At 43.4% G+C, this 24,186-nt stretch overlaps 1 protein-coding gene across 5 annotated transcripts in view; it reads right to left on the reverse strand.

The window, feature by feature from the left end:
• LOC126479561 (DNA polymerase epsilon subunit 2) overlaps nucleotides 1-24,186 on the reverse strand; it is a 163,898-nt gene that overhangs the window by 130,632 nt on the left and 9,080 nt on the right. For all 5 annotated transcript variants that reach the window (XM_050103795.1, XM_050103798.1, XM_050103797.1 and 2 more), the window contains exon 2: nucleotides 3,360-3,507. In XM_050103795.1, the coding sequence (XP_049959752.1) occupies nucleotides 3,360-3,507 (148 nt within the window). The remainder of the gene's footprint in view (nucleotides 1-3,359; nucleotides 3,508-24,186) is intronic.

Below are 24,186 nucleotides of genomic sequence, written 5' to 3' on the forward strand. Positions count from 1 at the left end.
ATGGTAATAACAGTTAAACATTACAGCCATGATACCCAATTCAGTACAAACAGTAGCACACAGCCAAGCCATTTGGTAATGTGTGGCATCACTGAAATGTGTACAGTGACACCGAATGGCAAACAAGTCAAAGACAAATCTGTGTGGACAGGTATGCTATCTGTGTAATGGTGTGTGGTGGTAGCATCATTAGAATTCCCCTAAATAACATTAAAGAGGCAGAACCAAAGATAACAAAAATGAAAGAATGCAGGCAGTACTGTTCTAGTTGGTAGATGGCATTGCGGCTTTGGTGGTGATGGTGCAACATCTGGAGGAAGACACATGTCTGCAGTAGCAGAGGTTTGATTTCAGGGCTTTATAAAGTTGCAGAGATCAATGTGTAGCTCAACCCAGAAGTTTTCATGGATGTCAATGCTGTGATTCGACTCAGAACATCATGCACAATTGAAGGTCTTTGAAATTTTTTGCAACAGATGAGCTTACATAGGTGACAATATTATGTGTGGGATTTTATTTTCCAAAGGACTGATTTACAGTTAAACATGTTTGCAGTTGGGTATACAAAAGCTGAATTTTGGTTTCTCACTATACTACATATAAAGTTCTGGTCTGTGATTATGTGCCGGCCGAAGTGGCCGTGCGGTTAAAGGCGCTGCAGTCTGGAACCGCAAGACCGCTACAGTCGCAGGTTCGAATCCTGCCTCGGGCATGGATGTTTGTGATGTCCTTAGGTTAGTTAAGTTTAACTAGTTCTAAGTTCTAGGGGACTAATGACCTCAGCAGTTGAGTCCCATAGTGCTCAGAGCCATTTGAACCATTTTTTTGTGATTATGTCAGAAACATTATACAGAGTTACGAACTCCATGGTCACTAGGTGTTTTAGACTCAGTTAATGTAATCAGAACTTGACAATCTGATCATACTACCACCTGACGACATGGAACTAGGTGTAATTACAACATTTCTTTCATTGGTATTGTTGCAAATGTACAATCCATAAATAAATTACATTATTCAGTCAAGCTAACCACATTTTGCCAGCTGTGCTTACTAGCTGTGGGCTATTATTTGTAGTATAGATCCCATGATCATTAATTTGAGTACTACATACACAGTCAGGTAAGAAATGGGATAAATGTAAATGTGTGATCTGAACCTACAGTATCAGCGAAGAGCCACTGCTATTCAGTTAAGTATCATTCCCATTAGCCCAGCAGCATACAGGATGAGAATTTACAATGTTCACTTTATACTATATTTTGCTAAACAACTTGCCAATTTCATAACACAATCACAGGAAAATTCAAAGTTACACTTGTAACTACTTACACACAGTTGCTTTCACACAACAGCCATATGAAATCATTTTGCCCACAAAGACTTTATTTCAAATTTGCACGCTTATACATGGGCTATCTGGAAAGTAAATTCCATTAGGTTGTAAATGGAATGCTGGCATACTTAATGTAAATTAGAACAATTTTAAAACTACACCTACTTTATTTCTCACATCACCTACATTGAGGTCTAAGAATTTATCACCTCTTAAAAAGCTGAAAAATTCCATTTGCATAACATTCTGCTGCCCGAGATTGCATCCGGTCCATGACAACAACTTGACACTCTTTGTCTCATGGCGTCACAGCCAAACTTCAAAAATTTTCCCCATGACTTTTATTAATGTGAATATGTGGGAACATACACTGTTAAGTGCTCAAACGAACCATATAAAACTATATGGATATGTTAACGGTATCAGACATAACAGTGCTGTAACCATAAATGTAATCTTTAAATGGACAAAGATCATCACCGCAAGTGATTATATACACCATTGTACATGGGTCCTGATATCACTTTTCATCTCATTGTCTGCTTATTTTGTTCGCTCACTTTGTTAGTTCACTCAAGTCTGAACTGCTATAGATTTGGTCTGATGTTAATTTAGCTGGGTGTTCTGCTTTAATTCTTATGTGGAGACTCAATGTTTAATCAGATTCTGGGAATAATTAAATGAACAGGAATCAGGTATTATGCTCACAGACAACATTTTTTTTCCTTGTGATTGTGTGTGCGCGCGCGCGTGTGCGTGTGTGTCAATTACTTTGAATATATCGTTAAATTCATTTTTATTACATTTAAAATACCACTTCTTTCCTTACAAGATTAGTAATTGTGAAACAATTAAATACAGAAGCTTTTCTTCTGGTCTGTGTAATTTTCAAGTGCCATTTCATGCATAGTTATTTTTGTATTTAAATTCCAATAGAACCTGAATTTATTTTTACATTGTGAAGTCCAATTATAAATTAACACATTCTTTTCCAGAAGGAAACAGCATTAAATTTCACAGTCAATTTATAGATTACCAAAAGAACTGTCTTCCAAGCCAACTGCGGTCCACTACAATTTTAAAATTTCTACTTAACTGTTTAATACTCCATGTAAAAGCATTAGCAACAGAATCAAAGTTTTCTTTAATGTCTGCATCATTGCTGATTATTTCGCATCAGAATTTATAGAAAGTGAATATTTTCATTTCCCAGTTATTTTGCATAATTTCAATTCATTTAAGAAGAGCCGGTAATGTTAAAGACTCAAAGCAATAGGGCCCAAACCTTTTTTCAGGTGCATAGAGGGGTGAAAATCACTGGAAACAGAGGATGGGCTGCAATGCATATTTCAAAATGTCTCATCTGAACTGATGCAACAATTCTTGGTTTGTTTGGCAAAGTGTTGCAAAGCATTGTCATGCAAAAATACGGCACCAGCAGTTAAATCTATCAACAAAATTACTTTAGCATCCCAAAAAAAAAAACAGTAGCTGTAAACCTTTCTGCCTCCATTTTTTTTTATTTTTTTATTTTTTTAGAGTGGGGGGGGGGGGGGTTGTAGGGCAACGACACCACACTATTTACTGGAGATGTGTCTCCACGTTAGCATAATAAGCCCAAGTCACATCACCAATCAAGATTCTATTCAGTATGTCTTCTTCTTCTGCATCATTACAAAAAAGAAGTCATGATGATCAGTCATATATAGAGTTTTAGGATTCTCAAAGTAGTTTTGGATGTTAACAAGCACGGAACTTTTGAGTTTCAATCATGAACCTATTCAAAATTAATTGAAAAATCTGTGGAAAGTTGTCCAGCAGTTGAAGTACCATGAAATGCAGCTACTTTAGGCAAATGAGAAACAATGTTACTTTCTCTTTATTGCATCTCTAAGCACACTGAAGAAGGCACTGATGGTGTTACTGATACTTTCCAACAAGCAGTAAATCATTTTATTGCGTTATTTTAAATTAAATATGAGAGTAATTTTTTAAACCTACATAGATAAACAGACAACTTTACATGTATTGCTAGCTCAATGTTGTCCTTTCCAATATTCGTTGTTTCCAGACATTGTTTTTGAATATGTTCTACAATTTTATCCAGCCATTCTTCTCTTTCTCTTTCTTCAAATGGCATTAGCTGTGACACCAGGAATGACGCTGCATCACTGAAACGAAACAAATATAAGCACACAGATGAACACAGATATATGTACAACTGCACAAATAGACTTACGAGAAAGATTTATTATACATATGATCTATCACGTATCAACAAAAATCTCAGTTTTTGAAAATATAACTGGATAGATAAAAAATCTGCTCACCAAGCAGTGGCACAAGCAAACAAACACAAAAGTTAGGAAATGTGTAAGCTTTCAGAGCCAGTGGCTCCTCCTCCTGGCCGAAGGGTTGAAGGGAAAGGAAGAGGGATCGAGAAAAAGGACTGGTGAGGTTTAGGAAATGAGAATTACAGGAAAGACACCCAGAAACCCAGGTCAGTTGATAGTTTCTGGATGAGATGAGAAGGAAAGACTGATTATTATTGGGGACTGCACTGGACGAGATTTGAAAACCTGAGAGCTTACAGGATAATAACCAAAAAAGAGATTGTAATCATCATCCAAGAGTTGACAAGAGCAGCAGGCACAGAGGCCATGACTGTCATGTTGTAGTGCATGCTCTGCAACAGGATATTGTATGTTGCCAGTGTACACCTCCTGTATGTGTCCATTCATGCTCACTGATAACTTGGTGGTAGTCGTGCCAACGTAGAAGGCTGACCAGTGTTTACATAGTAGCTGCTATACAAAGTATTGTTTCAGAAGTGGCTCTCCCTTTGATAGCATATGTTTTGCCAGTTGCAGGCCCAGTATAGGTGGTGGTAGGAGGAAGCTTATAGCTTGTCTTATAGCAAAGTCGGTCACAGAAGTAGGAACCATACAACACAGAAATAGGTACAGAAGGAGAATACAGTCTGACCAGGATCTTGCACAAACTGGGGTAGGGTGGTGGGGAGGGGGTTACAAAATGCTATCCTAGGTGAGCTGGACCTCATTTCAGGGCATGATTTTGGGTAATCATGAAGTATCATCTGTTTAATACATTTAAGACCAGGATAGTGTTGAGTAACAAGAGGTGGTGTCCTGTGCTGTTTATTGGAGGTATCAATGGTAACTGGTTTGGATGTGATGACTCAGGAAATCTGGTTTTGGACTAGGCTGGTGGGGTCATTACATCTGTTGAAGGTTGGGGTAAGAATGGTGGTGTATTGCTGTAAATAATCTGCAACTGAACGAATACATTTGCCTCAAATACTGAGATGGAAAGTATGGTAACAGTCAGAATGAAAGTACTGTTGTTTGTTAGTAGGTTTAATGTTAAGAGGTGTGTATCTGTCCCTCGGCAAGGATGAGGTCAACATCAAAGAAAGTGGCATGGGATTCAGAATCCGACTACGTGAGATTTAATTGGGAGAACATATTTAAGAGATTTCAAAAATTTTTACTAATCAGCCTCAGCATGAGTCACAGCCTCACCATGAGTCAATAAGGAAGAGCAGGGGCTGGAGGCTTATGGGTTCCAGGAGAGCCTCCTCCAAGTGACCCATGAATACGTTGGCATTGGAAGGAACCTTCCTGGTTCCCATAGACATGTCTCTGATATGTTTTTATGTCTGCACCTCAAAGGTACAGTAGTGGTTACTAAGCATAAAGTTGATTAAGGTGAGCAGTAAGAACATCATAGGTTTGGAATCAGGTGGGTGCTGGTTGATGTATGAGGGTTGACTGAAAAGTAATGCCTCCACCTTCATAACTCTTCAACAATTGGCAACATTGGTACGCAGCAGGTACTAGCTTGTTCCTTAGCCTCTACTCTACAGCTCCAGTTGGCAGGAAGCCCTAGCATTTAACGGTTGTATTCTTACAGTGTAAAGTAAGGAACCCTGCACAGATGGTCGGTCAATGCAGTTTAAACAATGTGCAGTCATTGAATTCTTGACAGCAGAAAGTGTCACCCCAAAGGAGAGTCAGCAGAGAACGAAAGCAGTTTATGGTGATTGTGTTGATGTGAGTACTGTGTGTCACTGGGTGAGTGAATTTGAAGACGTTGAGGCGGGAACATCTGACCTGTGTGACAAACAAAGAATTGGACATCCTGTGACAGCAACCACAGAGTTTGACAAGCAAAATGCTGACAGACTGATTCATGACTATCGCCGTATCACTCAGAGAGAAATTGCAAGCACAATCGACATTTCACAAGAACATGTGGGTCCCATTATTGCTTTGCTTGACTATCGATGCACAATGGGTACCCTGGATGCTGACTCCTGAAATTTCACAAGAACATGTGGGTCCCATTATTGCTTTGCTTGACTATCGATGCACAATGGGTACCCTGGATGCTGACTCCTGAAATTTCACAAGAACATGTGGGTCCCATTATTGCTTTGCTTGACTATCAATGCACAATGGGTGCCCTGGATGCTGACTCCTGAAATAAAAGTGCACAGACTCGAAATTTGCCACGAATTCCTCTCATGTTACAAGAATGAAGGTGATGCCTTTCTCCATTCAATTGTGGCAGGAGACAAAACGTGCAGAGGCTCGAGAAAAGTGCTCAGCAACAATCACGTTTGTGTCGGTAGATAACACACCATTTATGATAACCCCAGGAACACCTGTTGGGGTCTGGTACCCGAAAACACGTTTGATCTTTGCCCAGACTTGGGAAGGATCGTATGGCAGCCAACAGTCAAACTGTATCTCTCCCAACTCTCCTACTTCCGTCGTTAGATAAGGTGGCGAACAAGGGCATGGAATCATTTAAAGGCTATGAGGAGGTGCCGCTTATGCCTCTGTAGAACTCGCTGACACTCCTTAACTGCTTCAGCGACTTCCAGCGACCACCAAGGGACTGCCTTACGCGGGGGGAGGGGGGGGGGGGGGGCACCCTAAAAAGCAAGGGATCACATTTTCTGCTGCAGAAACAACGTTTGTAGTCACCTGCTCAACCATCACATCGATGTTACCATGTGGGGGAGATTCAGCAGTGACAGCAGAGGTGAAAGTTTCCCAGTCCGCCTTGTTTAAAGTCCATCTGGGTAGGCATCCACAGTCACCACCATACAGGTCGTCATGTGCTCTCCAGTGGATAGATGGGAGAAGTCCAGCGCTGCAAATTGATAAATCAATGGCCGAGTAACTGCCATGAGCCACACTGAAAGATGTGGCGACCCCAGTATTTAAGAGGCAGACGTCAAACTGAGACAGTAAAGTTTCGACATCTCTGCCTCGGCCAGTAAGCATGGTGCCACCCCACATGGGGTTATGGGCATTAAAATCTCCCAGAAGTATGCAAGGTTTAGGCAGTTGATCAGTCAGTGCAGCTAATACAATCAGGGGTACTGTACCATCTGGAGGAAGATATACATTTCAGACAGTTATTTCCTGTGCCATCGTCATTCTGACAGCCACAGCTTCAAGAGGGGTTTGAAGGGGCACAGTGTCACTATGGACAGAGTTTAGGACATAAATCCTAACTCCACCTAACACTCGCTTATAGTCATGACGGTTCCTATAATATCCTTTATAGCCACAGAGGGCAGAAATCTGCATTGCTGGCAACCAGGTTTCCTGGAGGACAAAGCAGATGGCATGTGTAAAGCTTAAGAGTTGCCGTAGCTCAGCCAGGCGGTGGAAAAAACCACCACAATTCCACTGTAGGATAATGTCATCGTGAGACTGGGAAGGCACGGAACATTCAATGAGGCAGTTTACGCCTCACAGTCACCTGCTCCACCAACTTATTGCCTGAGCAGTCTATATCCATTTTTTTAAATTTTTTTATTTATTTTTTTTTTTTTTTTATGGTTTTAGGGCGCAAAACTGCTACCGTCATTAGCGCCCGGTCTGTGACTTAGGTAAAGGTAAAAAAACGAAACTGGAAACCAGCAGCAATGGGAGCAAAACTCAAAAAAGTGGGGAAACTAAAAAATGGAAGGAAAGCTTAAAAAACCACTATAGAAAGAGGGTTGTTTGTCCCCAAAAAGAGCTTCAAATGACTGACGTCATCTCACTGGCACTAATAAACTCGAGAACGCGATCGGCTAACCGCGTATCATCTGCTAAAATGGAAGATATATCCGGCAACAATTGGAGACGGCTGCGTAACGGAGTAAAATAGGGGCACTCAAGTAAAAGGTGTCTCACCGTCCACAGTTGAGAGCAGTGGGGACAGAGTGGGGGAGGATCGCCACTTAAAAGATGTCGATGGCTAAAAAGACAGTGCCCTATCCGGAGTCTACTTAAAATTACCTCCTCCCAACGACGAGTTCAGGAGGAAGAGGTCCAAGCACAGGGAAGAGCTTTCACGTCCCACAATTTATTATTGGGAAGGATCAACCAATGTGCATGCCATAAAAAAGCAACACGACGACATAAAACACTCTGTAGATCGGCGAAGGGAATCATGCAAATAGCTGGATGAAGAAGAGAGACTGCAGCCTTGGCCGCCTCATTTCCACAGATACCAACATGTCCTGCGATCCAGAGGAACGCCACAGAAGCGCCCCCCATGTGGAGCAAGTGGAGGCAATCCTGAATCTACATCTACATTTATACTCCGCAAGCCACCCAACGGTGTGTGGCAGAGGGCACTTTACGTGCCACTGTCATTACCTGCCTTTTCTGTTCCAGTCGCGTATGGTTCGCGGGAAGAACGACTGTCTGAAAGCCTCCGTGAGTGCTCGAATCTCTCTAATTTTACATTCGTGATCTCCTCGGGAGGCATAAGTAGGGGAAACAATATATTCAACACCTCATCCAGAAACGCACCCTCTCGAAACCTGGACAGCAAGCTACACCGCGATGCAGAGCACCTCTCTTGCAGAGTCTGCCACTTGAGTTTGCTAAACATCTCTGTAACGCTATCACGGTTACCAAATAACCCTGTGACGAAACGCGCCGCTCTTCTTTGGATCTTCTCTATCTCCTCCGTCAACACGATCTGGTACGGATCCCACACTGATGAGCAATACTCAAGTATAGGTCAAACAAGTGTTTTGTAAGCCACCTCCTTTGTTGGTGGACTACATTTTCTGAGTACTCTCCCAATGAATCTCAACCTGGTACCCGCCTTACCAACAATTAATTTTATATGATCATTCCACTTCAAATCGTTCAGCATGCATACTCCCAGATATTTTACAGAAGTAACTGCTACCAGTGTTTGTTCCGCTATCATATAATCATACAATAAAGGATCCTTCTTTCTATGTATTCAAAATACATTACATTTGTCTGTGTTAAGAGTCAATTGCCACTCCTTGCACCAAGCGCCTATCCGCTGCAGATCTTCCTGCATTTCGCTACAATTTTCTAATACTGCAACTTCTCTGTATACTACTGCATCATCCGTGAAAAGCCGCATGGAACTTCCGACACTATCTACTAGGTCATTTATACATATTGTGGAAAGCAATGGTCCCATAACACTCCCCTGTGGCACGCAAGAGGTTACTTTAATGTCTGTAGACGTCTCTCCATTGATAACAACATGCTGTGTTCTGTTTGCTAAAAACTCTTCAATCCAGCCACACAGCTGGTCTGATATTCCGTAGGCTCTTACTTTGTTTATCAGGCGACAGTGCGGAACTGTATCGAACGCCTTCCGGAAGTCAAGGAAAATAGCATCAACCTGGGAGCCTGTATCTAATATTTTCTGGGTCTCATGAGCAAATAAAGCGAGTTGGGTCTCACACGATCGCTGTTTCCGGAATCCATGTTGATTCCTACAGAGCAGATTCTGGGTTTGCAAGAACGACATGATACTCGAGCAAAAAACATGTTCTAAAATTCTACAACAGATCGACGTCAGAGATATAGGTCTATAGTTTTGCGCATCTGCTCGACGACCCTTCTTGAAGACTGGGACTACCTGTGCTCTTTTCCAATCATTTGGAACCTTACGTTCCTCTAGAGACTTGGGGTACACGGCTGTTAGAAGGGGGGCAAGTTCTTTCGCGTACTCTGTGTAGAATCGAACTGGTATCCCGTCAGGTCCAGTGGACTTTCCTCTGTTGAGTGATTCCAGTTGCTTTTCTATTCCTTGGACACTTATTTCGATGTCAGCCATTTTTTCGTTTGTGCGAGGATTTAGAGAAGGAACTGTTCCTCTGTGAAACAGCTTTGGAAAAAGGTGTTTAGTATTTCAGCTTTACGCGTGTCATCCTCTGTTTCAATGCCATCATCATCTCGGAGTGTCTGGATATGCTGTTTCGAGCCACTTACTGATTTAACGTAAGACCAGAACTTCCTAGGCTTTTCTGTCAGGTCGGTACATAGAATTTTACTTTCAAATTCACTGAACGCTTCACGCATAGCCTTCCTTACGCTAACTTTGACATCGTTTAGCTTCTGTTTGTCTGAGAGGTTTTGGCTGCGTTTAAACTTGGATTGAAGCTCTCTTTGCTGTCCGGTGGACCAGAGGGTGGACAGGGTAGAGAGCTTGGAGACTGAGGAGAGAGCTGAGCGAATCTGAGCAGATAACATACTGAATCTGCTGGTGGCGACGGATGTATTGGACAGCCTGGAGAACAGCCTAAAGCTCCGCAATAAAAACCGAACACTGGTCGGGAAGCCGAAATCGATTGGGGGTGTCGCCAACAATATAGGCACTCCCAACACCAAACGATGTTTTTGAGCCATCAGTGTAAATAAACGTGGCATCCTTCATTTGTGAGCATAGAGCAGCAAATGGCCGACGATAAACAAGAAAAGGGGTACCATCCTTGGGAAACTGACAAAGGTCACGGAGCAGGCAGGTCCGGGGCTGGAGCCAAGGTGGTGCTGTACCCCAAGTTGTCAAGAAAGTTTTAGGAAAGTGGAAGGAAAGAGAACGTAGCAGTTGACGGAAGTGGACTCCCGGTGGTAGTAGGGGGGAAGGGCAGCCTGCATACCCTAAATCCAAGGAGGCGTCGAAAAAAATGTCATGGGCCGGATTTGCAGGCATGGAAGACAGATGGCTAGCATAACGACTCAGAAGGACAGCTCGCCGATTGGACAAGGGATGTTCAGCAGTCTCCGCATAAGGGCTTTCCACAGGGCTGGTGTAAAAAGCTCCAGACGCTAAACATAATCCACGGTGGTGGACAGAGTCAAGACGCCGAAGAATAGACGGCCGAGCAGAGGAGTAAACTATGCTTCTGTAGTCCAATTTCAAGCGCACTAAGCTGCGATAGAGGCGGAGAAGGACCACTCGGTCCACTCCCCAGGAGGTGCCATTCAGGACACGAAGGGTGTTGAGGGATCACAGAAAGCGAGCCGAAAGATAGGAAACGTGGGAGGATCAGCACAGTTTCCTGTGAAACATAAGATCCAAGAATTTAGCAATGTCCGCGAACAGAAGGTTAACAGGGCCTAGATGTAAGGAAGGCGGAAGAACTCCGTATGATACCAAAAATTAACACAAACGGTCTTACTGGGAGAAAAGCGGAGGATGCCTGTCCTCCAACAGGTATCGTATGCTCTCTCCAGGTCAAAAAATATTGCTACTGTTTGGCGTCTCATGAGAAAATTGTTCATGATATAAGTGGAGAGAGCAATAAGATGGTCAACTGCAGAACAATGCTTTTGGAAACCGCATTGGGCGGGTGTTAAAAAGACTTCGGGACTCCAGCCACCAGGCTAAACGGCAATTCACCATGCGCTCCAAAACCTTACATACACTACTCTTGAGAGAAATGTGGCGATAGCTAGAGGGGAGATGTTTGTCCTTTCCAGGTTTCGGAACAGGAATGATAGCTTCCCGCCATCGTCTGGGAAAAGTACTGTCGGTCCAAATTCGATTATAAAGGCGAAGGAGATAACGCAGACTATGGTATGATAAATGCAGCAACATTTGGATGTGGATACCATCCAGTCCTGGGACAGAAGAGCGAGAAGAAGAGAGTGCTTGTTGGAGTTCCCGCATGGAGAAAACAGTATTATAGCTTTCGCGATTTTGAGAGGAGGAAGCAAGAGGTTGCGCTTCCGCTGCACATTTCTTCAGGAGAAACACTGGCGGGTAATTTGAAGAGCTCGAAATCTCAGCAAAGTGTTGACCCAATGAGTTAGAAATTGCGACGGGGTCCACTAATGTATCATGCGCAACAGTGAGCCCAGAGACTGGGGAGAAACTAGGTGCGCCAGATAACCGTCAAATCCGACTCCAAACTTCCGAGGAGGGAATGAAGGTGTTAAACGAGCTAGTAAAGAAGTCCCAGCTTGCCTTCTTGGTATCGCGAATGACGCGACGGCATCGCGCACGGAACTGCTTGTAGCGGATACAGTTAGCCAAAGTAGGATAGTGCCGGAAAACGCCAAGAGCACGTCGCCGCTCACGTATTGCGTCATGGCATGCCTCGTTCCACCAAGGAACTGGGGGCGGCACCAGGGCAATTCGGAGGTCCGAGGTATTGAATGTTCCGCAGCTGTAAGAATAACTTCTGTAATATGAGTGACCTCATCGTCAACGCTAGGAAAGTGACGGTTATCGAATGTCGCTAAAGACGAAAAAAGTGTCCAATCAGCTTTGGCAAACTTCCAGCACCTCGGGCGCATATATAGCACTTGCGACTGCAATCTAAGGACACATGGAAAGTGGTCACTCGAGTGTGTATCAGCAAGAGCGAACTATTCAAAGCGCCATGCTAGTGGAACAGTACCGACCAAAAGGTCCTAATGAGAGAAATTTGTCGTGGAGGCAGACAAAAATGTAGGGTCCCCAGTGTTGAGGCAAACAAGATCCGATTGATGGAAGACGTTGATCAATAGTGAGCCGCGCGGACAAGGACGCGGAGATCCCCAAAGTGGGTGATGGGCATTGAAGTCCCCAACCAGCAAATGGGGGGGGGGGGGGGGGGGGGGGGGAAGCTGACCAAGAAGATGAAGGAGATCAGCTCTTGCCATTGGTGTGGACGATGGAATGTAGACAGTGGACGATGGAATGTAGACAGTACAAAGAGAGGTGTATCCATAAACGGAAAGACAGACAGCGACAGATTGGAAGGAACTGTTTAAGGGGATTGGGTGATAATGGAGAGTATCATGGAGAAGAATCATGAGACCTCCATGTGCTGGAGTGATTGCAACAGAGGGGGAGATCAAATCAGAATGACTGAAAATGGGAGAAAACAATGCGATCGTGGGGACACAGCTTTGTTCCTGAAGACAGAAGATGACCGGCGAGTAGGATCGTAAGAGGATCGACAATTCATTCAATTGGCTCGAATGCCGTGGACATTCCAATGGATAATGGACATAGGGTGGACAGAAAAGGGAAGAATGTGACCAAGATTGCCCTCAACTCAACGGCTGCTCAGAGCCGGCGACCGATAGCATGGAACGGCATTCAGCCAAAGGCAGAAGATCCTGATCCATAGGTTGTTCGGGAGCAGCTCCTGCCACCAGCGATTGGTCGGTTGATCAGCCGCCAGCAGTGTGCCTCGGCGACACAGAAGACGGCCGAGGGCGGTTACCGCCAGGTGGTGCTGTAGATGAGACACGTCGTGGCAGAGGAGGAGACAAACTGGGTTTCTTATTAGCCTTCTTGGAAACATGATGTTCAGATGAAGGAGGAACCGATGGTTGTGAAGTTAGGGTACGTAAAAAATCTTCACGAGTATGCTCTTTTTTGGAAGTCTTGGTGTCTGACATTTGGGCTCGAGATTTAGCAGACCCGATGAAGGGTGAGCCATGGAGTCAGCAGGCGAAAGTGGGGAGGTTGAACAGGCGATCTTTGCGCTAGCCGATCTGACGACCATGGCACTAAAGGTGAGATCACAAGTCTGCGTGGCTGCCTCCGTTGTTGGCCGAGGAGAGGCAAGGACAGTGCTGTATTTACCTGCGTGAGGCACAGTGGGCTTTCGACTGGCGAATAACTTTCGAGCAGCTAAGGTCAACACCATTTCCTTCACTCTGATTTCCTGAATGAGCCGTTCGTCTTTAAAAATGGGGCAGTCTCTAGAGGAGGCAACGTGGTCACCCATACAGTTGATGCAACAAGGGGATGGAGGTGGACAAGCATCCTCACGGACATCCTTGCTACACGTAATGCATTTGGCCAGATTGGAACAGGACTGGCTGTTACGATTGAACCGCTGACACTGATAGCAATGCGCAGGGTTTGGGATGTAAGGGCAAACGGAAATTATCTCATAGCTCGCTTTTATGTTTGATGGAAGTTGAACTCTGTCAAATGTCAAGAAGACAGTACAGGTTGGAACGATGTTCTTGTCAACCCTTCTCATGACTCGATGAACAGCCGTTATGCCCTGGTCAGACAGGTAGTTTTGAATATCCTCGTCGGACAATCCGTTGAGGGACCCCACGTGATGAATTTAAAGTGCGGTGCACTTCCACCTGGACAGGGAAGGTGTGTAGCAGTGAAGTACGCAGCAATTTTTGTGCCTGGAGGGCACTGACTGTTTCTAGCAACAAGGTGCCATTTCGTAGTCGGGAACAAGACCTTACAGGACCTGTTAATTGTGTCGACACCTTTCTGAATAATGAAAGGGTTGACTGTGGAGAAGTCTTGACCTTAGTCTGACCGAGAAACAACAAGGAACTGTGGCACGATAGAAGAACTGTCTGCAGCTGAGACTCATTGAACTTATGTTTGTGAGCAGACATAGTAGATGATGAGGGAACCATTGCGGAAGTATCCCCCATGATTACCACCGTCTCCGATGGCACGATCCTTCCTTGTGGGGGTCCTCTCTGAGGGCACTCCCGCCTTAGGTGATTGTTCACACCTCAGGTCACACCTCCCAAGAAACAGACGGAAGGACCAATCGGCACTTTCAGAAGGTATCAGCTCGGGTAATCACCCCTCCCTGGGCCTGGCCGTTACCAGGAGGTATGTACGTGTCCTACCTGTCTACCCGGGGTGGGGAATTACACGTTACCCTGTCACCGGCTACGCGTGGGAATGCGTGGGTCGGCCTTCAGACACCCACAGGGATGAAAAAAGAGAAAGGGAGGAACAAAGGAAAGGAAAAGAAAGAAGAGAGTTCTCAAATGCCGCAGCAGAGAAAATGGGAATGAGAAGAGGCAAGGAAAAGAGAAGGACAAAGACTTGCCAGCAGAGAAGGCGAAGAAGAGAGACTGTTTTACAGTTTCGAGCGTCGGTCTCCAGACGTAGGCACTAAACATACTCCCAGAGGGGCAGAGGGGGAGAAAGGGAAGGGAAGAGGCGAAAGTGGGGGGGGGGGGGGGGGAGGAGGAGGAGATGGGGGATGGGGAAGGATGTGGAAAAGGAAGGTATGCAGCCCGGAAAGGAAGGAGGGCCATATTAGCTCGGGGTCCCATGCTCGCTACGCACATATCCACAAAAGAGTTGTGGAACCCCTGGGGGGGATATCCATTGTGTCTGAGGGTCTGGTGAGATCTAGGTCCTCAGCGGACACCAGAATCTCCACCTCATCCTCAGACACAGAGCTTGTAGGTAGCAATGGTGTCGGTGCCACCGCAATTTCCTTGGTTTTGGGGGTCTTCTTTCTGGATTTCTCTCGCTGCTCCTTGGGTTTCCCTGGCTGGGAGGACTTCACTGGCTCAGTCTCCAGGACTGAGGATGAGCAGAAAGTCCTATGACCAGTTGCTTTTGAACTCCTCAGCCAGTGGCAGGCCACTAGCAGAAATCTGGGAAGAGAGTGACCCCAAGGGACCCCTTCCTAGTGAGAGAAGGCAAAGAAGACTTCTGCTTCTCCGGCTTAGAAGTGGAGACGTGTGTCCCCAATGGTTGGGAAGGAGGGTGCTGCTTCGTAAGTAGGTGGTGCGGGAGCAACAGGGAAGGAAATGACCCCCACTATCAAGGGGGCTGGTGTAGTCTTATGGCTCTGAGAGGTGACGGGGGTTGGCGAAGCTGATGGGGCCAGAACTGTTGTAGCGGCGACGTAAGAAGATGTCATACATACTGGGTGCAGGCGTTCAAATTTTCTCTTAGCCTCAGTGTAGGTCAGTTGGTCCAGGTTCTTGCACTTCGTGATTTTCCTTTCTTCCTGGAGAATCCTGCAGTCTGGCAAGCAATGCGAATGGTGCTCTCCGCAGTTGACACAGATGGGAGGTGGGGCGCATGGAGTATTGGGATGTGATGGGTGTCTGCAATCTCGACACGCAACACTGAAAGTACAGCGGGAAGACATATGGCCGAACTTCAGCACTTAAAGCACCACATTGGGGGAGGGATATAGGGCTTTACATCACAGTGGTAGACCATCACCCAGACCTTCTCAGGCAATGAATCACCCTCGAAGGCCAAGATGAAGGCACCGGTAGCAACCTGATTATCCCTCGGACACGGGTGGACACGCCAGACGAAATGTACACCTCGCTGCCCTAAATTGGCGCGCAGCTCATCGTCAGACTGCAAAAGAAGGTCCCTGTGAAATATGATACCCTGGACCATATTTAAGCTCTTATGGGGCACAATGGTTACAGAAACATCCCCCAGCTTGTCACAAGCAAGTAACGTCCGTGCCAGAGCAAAGCATGCCATTTCGATCAAGACTGGCCCAGATCTCATTTTGGACAACCCCTCAGCCTCCTCAAACTTGTCCTTTAAATGCTCAACAAAAAAATGTGGCTTCATCGTCATGAAAGATTACCCATCAGCTCGCGAACATACAAGGTACCCGGGCAAATAACATCCGCTACCATTCTTAGCCTGACATTCCTCCCATAGTGTGGCCACGGAGGGGAACGATTTGGGATCGTACTTCTGTGCATTGAATTGAGCTCATGAACGCTTAGAGATTGCTAGTGTTTCACCACCAGCAAGAGATCATGGACTACGCTTCATCACGTGTCATCCGCCCTGATGCCACTCACTCTGACCAGGGGACCTCCCCACGGGCACTACCCAGCCGCAGCAAAGGCCACTTTGCAGGATGGGCATTGCCGGGAGCCCCAGTGCCCCAGGGGGATGGCGGCTACCCCTTGGCATATGTGGGGAGTTAACAGCACACGCATCAGCAGAGCGATCCCTGCGTGGTTAGGGGGCTACAACCAAAAGGGTACATGGCGGCCCCACCCCAATGGACTGGCTACCGTGCTGTACATCAGGTGCTAAGAAGTCCATGGTGATCATCGACGCAGAAAGTGACACTGCATAGTTCATGATAAACGCACCCAGGAAGGTGTCCTCACGCAAGAGATGGAAAATGAATGGGACTGAAATGCAACGACGAGAAAGTGGGCTAAGGATCTCAATGCACGATGAACACAATGCACCATGTAAGGTGCCCTTCCTTAACTGGCTCGCTCTTCGGGAAAATTTTGAAAAATGGAGGTGAAGCCCTACAGGAGACCATCACATAAAGGCCAAAACGTGTGAAACTCCTTTTAGTCACCTCTTACGACAGGCAGGAATATCTCGGGCCTATTCTAACCCCCGGACCCGCAGGGGGTTCAATGGAAGTAACACATAGTCAAAGGTGAGGAATAGAGTCCAGGTTGGCGGTAATTCTTTATGAATTCTTTTCATGGCACGGTGAATTGCAGTCACTATGCGGTCAGTGATACAGGCTGTTATTTCAGCCTCAGCCAAGCCATCAAGCATCCAAGTGTATATGGCACCACGGAAGAAATCGGAGTGCGGTGGGGCTCTACTTTAAAAGGATAGCTGTGGAGAAGGGTTGCATTAAGCAGTTTCTGTGCTTGAAAAGCACTATCCATCTCCAAAAGCAAGGTCCCATTACACAATGGCATCTACACCTTTCTGAATAACAAATGGATTAACTGTTGTGACAATTTGACCATCTTCTGTGCATGACACCATGAGCTATCGAGGTGCAGTCAGGAGAGGTATCTTTCATCTCAACTCATTTACATTTCTGAGATTGTGGAGAAAATACCCATGATTGCCAGCATCTGACAGCACACTCCTTCCTGCTGGGGTCTCACCCACCTTTACGTGATTGTCCACACCTCAGGTCACACCTCGCAGAATCCAGGCAGAAGGACCAATCAGCACAGACAAAGATTTCAGCTCAGGCAGTCACCCCTCCCTGGGCCAACCTTTGCCAGGGGGTATGTACGGCTCCACTTGTTTACACACGACTGGGAATTATGCATTACTCAGTCACCTGTTACACATTAAACGTGTGGGCCAGCCTTCAGTAATACACAGGGAGGAAGAAGGAGGAGGAGGAGGAGGAGGAGGAGGAGGAGAAGAAGAAGAAGAAAAAGAAAAGGAAAAAGAGAGACCTCAAATGCCAAGGTGGAGGAAAGGTAAGAAAAGGAAGAACAGGGAAAGAATGATGGGTGGAAAGAACGAACCCATACATGGTTTTACCAAGAACTTCGGTTTCCCGAAGAAGACATATGACTCCATCCCCAAGGGACAGAAAAAGACTAGCAGGAAGATAGGCATGCAGCACAGAAAGGAAAGTAACACTGCAAAGACTTGGGACCCATGTCAGCCAAGCACATACTCACCAAAGAGTGGTGAGCCCCACAGGGAGGGGGCAGGGGTTGTGGCAACAATGACAACTAAAGTACAAAGAACAACTAAACCAAGCAGAAAGATATGCAAGTTCCGTAAACTAGATAAAAAATCATTAGTGTCGTATCTCAATGAGGAACTTGAGCATGCAGAGGAACTATAGCTCAACTTTAAAAGAATAGTTGATCATGCACTGGATAGATATGTACTCAGTCAACAATTCATAATGGGAGGGAACCTCCATGGTATACCATCACTGCAAACAGGGTATATACGCAGACATGGAAAACAAATTCCCGGATTTTTCCCAGTTAACAATACACTTTCTCCCAGGTGAAAATATTGAATGGTTATGGTTTTATACACTGGGGTAGAATTTCCCAGCATATTAGAAAACGAAACTCAAGAGAAAAAACATGTTTTGGAAAGATCTTTGATGTGCACTGCATATTTTCATATTATGAAAGTATAAATTCGAATTCCACCAAACACCGCATGTTACTTTCCAAATAGAGATTACAATGCGCTTTTGTAAGCCAGTCATAGGTCATGTCACGTGTTCTCATTGGCCGATGACAGCGGATATTCAGTGTATAGGACATGTGATGCAGTTGGCCAATAGCAACATCACTGATAAGTGGCGCAAACACACAAATAGGAAAAGTTAATGGTTTAAATTAATATACAGGGTGTTGCTACAAGAAAAGAAAAGCTTTCACATATAAGATTGGTCTCTAATTAAGCTTTCACATATAATGTTGATATTTTTTGCACGTGTCACACTTTAAGATAAATCACACAAATGTGCCAGTAAAATTTTTAACGACGACGAAAATGTCTGATCTTCTGGGTTTGAAATTCTTCTGAACGGTCGTCCTCAAAGAGTTAATTTTTAAATGAGAGTTAAACATTCTGTGATTTAAGAAATACAATGTACATTCTCACACTTAGTTCATCCTGAGTAACAGAAACTTTACTTTCGAAGTATGCTTTTCAAATAACCATTCGCAATATTTTCCCATGACCTGTTAGGAACAGGTTCATTTCTGCAGTTGCCAGAGAGCGCCAGATAACAGGTGTCACCGCATTTGCTCAGCTACAATGACGCAGGAAGGCCGTATGTTCGTATGTGAAAAACATTAAAAAATCTTACATTAAGTAATAATGGAAACAAGACTCCAAGAGCATGGGAATTTCGTGAACCATATTAAAATGCATAATTTGGCATGAAGTGCATATTCCTATGTCCAGATTCGGATGCATATTTTCTAGAGTACCAGTCCTGTATTCTCTGATGTTTGGTTCTTTATTACGGCATAATGCCATACGTGCTAGAATATGGAAATGTGCACTTGAAATGCAGTGAACACTTGAAACTAGCCAATAGTGTGTAATTAAACACTTCGTTCCAAATAAATTGACTGCCTCTGTGGAAAAGATTAATAAAGCCAAATTTCTTTAGCAAACCAACAAAAATAACTTCATTGTTCTGCAAGGCTCGACTGTCAGAAAGGTGGAAATAAAATCTGAAACTAAAAAAATTTTAGCCTTCCTTAATTATGTGAATGTACTTCAATTCACTTGATAGTTCCCGGCCACAGAAATCCATTTTGCTTTCATTTGACATGAGAGCCATAGACGAACAGGAAACAGCAAAATTGCTAAACGTAAACACGGGTCACGTGGAGACTACCCACCTCCCCACTGCAACTCAGACTGCTCTGTGCATCAGCCCCGTATCTACGACATTTCTGAACCGGGGCAATATTAGATACTGCCCCCACCACCACCGAGCGTTTGAGGCAGGACACCAAAAATTTTTAAAAATCGACTTTTCAAAAAGATGTTCATTTTGTAATGTATACCTTTTTGAAGATGTCTGATACATAAAACATGTGTGCTTGAGAAAATATAAGACATGTTATTTGGTCTTAAGTGTACCAAAGTTCTGCCATGCTCCTTCGCACAGCATTCTTCTATCGCACGTCACTGTATTTCGCTATATGGAATTCAAATGTGTAATATTTTATAATAGATGCCATCAAACTACCTTCAGGACAGTGGCTATTAAAATGTCCTGTGGTGCCTCCCCTGCTCCCACTCGGCCGGTTTGACATCCTGCTCCTCTTTAAAAAAACTCGTTATCTGTACTGGATGGGATTATTTGTAAGTGGGAGGACAAGAACTTGTTATAATTTTTGCAATATTTATTGCATATTAGCTAATAACTTTCTGTTTTGTGTGGCATAAAATTAAATTTAGGATACATAAAACCAGTAAAGACAAGAGACAAGCAAGACAGTGCACATTTCTTCAATCTGTAAGTCCTAGCTTTTTCTTCTCTGTAACCTTGCTACACCTTTACATGGCATGCTTTCCTTTCTGGGAAAGAATCTATTAACTCATCAAAGCTCGTCCAACATTTCGCTACATGAAAAAACGAAATGTCGTTGTCTAATATTGCATAAGCTGTTAATACAAATAGTACCCAAGACTGGTGTGGTTTCTGGATCTGATTGAGTGTATTTTGTCACTATCTGCTAGATAAAACTAAATAGCCCTGCATAATATTGCAGCAATTGTAACATGCACCAAATAAACGAGACTGGTTTGACACAAATGATCATTTTTATAAAACGACAGAATATAGTTCATGAAGAACCAATATCAAATGCCTATTACACCTCCTATAAGCAAAAAGCCTTACGTTAGGAAATAGATTCACATTTCATTCATACACTCCAGCTTCTCAAGCATGAGATCGAAAAGTAGTAGTATGAAAGTTTTATATAAATTTGGAATCATCATATTCTTCCATAATTTGTGTGATGGCCCCGTTCCTTCTCCTTCCTCATTCTAACAACAATCTTGTCATCACTAATTCTGTAACTATTCCTGCCAGTGTCAAAACTTATTCTCCAGTTAACTTCACTAACACTGTCACAATCACCGGTTTAGTTATCCCCCATTTATTCTCCAGTTACGTGTTATTCAGTGTTTGTACAACGCACCCAGAATAGAACTTAAGCAACAGCTAGCCTGGGACTGTACAAATGACCCTTACTAGTGTAGCGATCCGGGGAAAAATTCCATGTCAAAATTTCATTTTCTTGGATACACCAAGAAGATAAAACGAAATCTTTCTTACCTGTTATTCCTGTTAATCATTTATTTCTACTCTGGTAGTCTGAATCTATGGATTTCACTAGTAATTATAACAATGCTGATCATTCGGAAACTCAGTCAACCACATAAACAGCAATTGGCGTTCACCCATTCATCTTTATTCGGCTCAGCTCGTATAGCCCCATCCCCTTTTGTTTACAGTGAAGTTCATTTATAGATGCGAAGGGGATTCCCCTGGCAGAGACATTATGTACACTATGCATGCATTCAAAAATCAACTTATGATTCATTCAGAAATCAACTTAAAATGTTTTCAAAAATGTCCAAAAACTAACAGTGGCACTGAAGTTAGCGTCCATTCCCTAGTGAATGAGACAGGAACTGAAACTGAGGATGCAAAGCAAAAGCTGAAATGTTAACTCTGTTTTCAAATGTTCCTTTACAAAGGAAAAATCAGGAGAATTGCCTCTATTTAATCCCCATACCACTGAAAAGGTGAATGAAATATGTACTACTGTCTGTGGTGTTGAAAAACAACTGAAATCGTTAAAAATTCAATAAAGCTCCAGCACCCGATGGAATCGCTGTCAGATTTTATACGGAATTTGCAGCTGAGTTAGTGACTGTCCCAACTACAATTTACCATAGGTCCCTCTAACAAAAAAACCATGCCCAGTTCTTGGTCACACCGGTCAACTAGATGGGAAGTGGAAGTGATCCACAAGACTACCGTCCAATATCACTGATATCAATTGGTGCAGAATCTTAGAACATATTCTGACCTCAAACATAATGAGGTATCTTAAACAGAACAACCTACTCAATGCCAACCAGCATGGATTTCAAAAATATCCATCATGTGAAACCCAATTGCACTTTTCTCACATCGTACTGAAAGCTTTGGATCAAGGCAATCAGGCAGATGCTATATTTCTTGATTTCTGTAAAGCATTTGATTCAGTTCCACACATTTATTGTCAAAAGTACAATCATATTTCACTGGATTGAGGACTTTTCAGCAGGGAGAACACAGTATGTTATCTTGGATGGAGAGTCATCGTCAGAAGTAGAAGTAACTTCAGGTGTGACCCAGGGAAGCGTGTTGGGAACCTTGCTGTTCATGTTGTATATTAATGACCTTGCAGACAATGTTAATAGGAACATCTGGCTTTTTACACATGATGCCGTTTTCTATAATGAAGTACTGTCTGAATGAAACTCCATAAATATTCAGTCAGATCTTAAGATTTCAAAGTGGTGCAAAGAATAGCACCTTACTCTATATGTTCAGGAATGTGAAACTGTGCATTTTACAAAACAAAACAAAAGATGTAGTATTGTACCCTATAGTATCAATGAGTCGGCCAACTCATACAAATACCTGGGTATAACACTTTGTAGGGATATGAAATGGATGATCACATAGGTTCAATCGTGGATAAAGCACGGGGTAGATTTCAGTTTATGGTAGAATACTTTGGAAGTGCAATCCATCTACAAAGTAGATTGCTTACAAATCACTTGTGTGACTGGTTCCAGAATATTGCTAAAGTGTGTGGTACCTGTACCACATAGGAGTAACAGCGGATATTGAAGATATACAGAGAACAGCAGCAAAATGGTCACAGGTTTGTTTAATCCATGAGAGAGTGTCACAGGAGCTACTAAAGGAACTGAACTGGAAGACTCGTGCTCACGTAGGGATCTTAAGGATAAGATAATAATGATTACTGCACGCAGAGAGGCATTCAAACAATTATTCTTCCTGGGCTCCGTACGTGAATGGAACAGGAATAAACCCTAATAACTGATACAATGGAATGTACCCTATGCCATGCTCCTCATGGTGGTTTGCAGAGTATAGATATAGATGTAATAAAACATTTTTTTACGAAGCATTCACTAAATACTAACAGTGCATAATGCTAATCACCTATACTCTACGGGGACAATGCACTTGAGGAAGAGGAGGCGGCTGCAAATCAAAATCATGTATTTGTATTCCTGAATCGTCTTTTAGAACATACTTTCTTCAAACTCTGATGTTTCGGGGCTAGAAATAAGAAGCTGATGACAAGCACATCTTTACAAACAGATTCAACTTACAAAAGATTTGGTCATATTCACTATCAGAATATTTACCAGTTATTATCCTTGGAAAGAATACTTATATATGTATGAATATAATTGAGGGAAACATTCCACGCGGGAAAAATATATCTAAGAACAAAGATGATGTGACTTACCATACGAAAGCACTGGCGGGTCGATAGACACACAAACAAACAGAATCATACACACAAAATTCTAGCTTTCGCAACAAACGGTTGCTTCATCAGGAAAGAGGAAAGGAGAGGAAAAGACAAAAGGATGTGGGTTTTAAGGGAGAGGGTAAGGAGTCATTCCAATCCCGGGAGCGGAAAGACTTACCTTAGGGGGCAAAAAGGACAGGTATACACTCGCACACATGCACATATCCATCCGCACATACACAGACACAAGCAGACATTTGTAAAGGCAAAGAGTTTCGGCCAAAGCTAGAATTTTGTGTGTATGATTCTGTTTGTTTGTGTGTCTATCAACCTGCCAGTGCTTTCGTATGGTAAGTCACATCATCTTTGTACTTATATATGTATAATTTTTGAGCTATTTATTTTCATGGTAAGTGATCCCTGGGTGAATGAAGAAATAAATAAATACAATAAATTTTTCTTTCTGCCTTGCACTTAAATGTTAAGTCTGTTTTCTCACACACTATCATCCTGATTAACTCAGTTTCACTATGGAGCCCAGTTAATATTGTTGATTTCCCTCTTTTTTTTGTCTCTCGATTTTCCTTTTCCTCCTGTCTTTGGAAAATGCCAGGCTGCTTCAGATGTCTGACTCCCTGTGCACTTTTACAAGCTCTACAGTTTTTATTGCTATTTCTTGTTTAGGCCATGGACAACAGATCAAATAGGTGGATTTTCTTTGTCTGTGCTAGGTTCACATTCAGTAGTGTATTTCACTTAGATGTGCACAAAACAAACAAAAACACACAGGTAATATATTTCGTCTACAGTTAAATTAACAAATAATTAACTCATAATTATAAGAAAATTATATTTACTATGTTCAAAGCAAATGAATTTGTCAAGTGAGTGTTGCCAGGTTGTCATAAGGTGAGCTTTTGATGCATTTATGGTATCTGAAATATCTTTTTCACTTACTTATTATTTTATTTGCAATATATTTTT

This window comes from Schistocerca serialis, chromosome 1 (genome assembly GCF_023864345.2).
Source record: "Schistocerca serialis cubense isolate TAMUIC-IGC-003099 chromosome 1, iqSchSeri2.2, whole genome shotgun sequence".
Lineage (NCBI taxonomy): Eukaryota > Metazoa > Arthropoda > Insecta > Orthoptera > Acrididae > Schistocerca > Schistocerca serialis.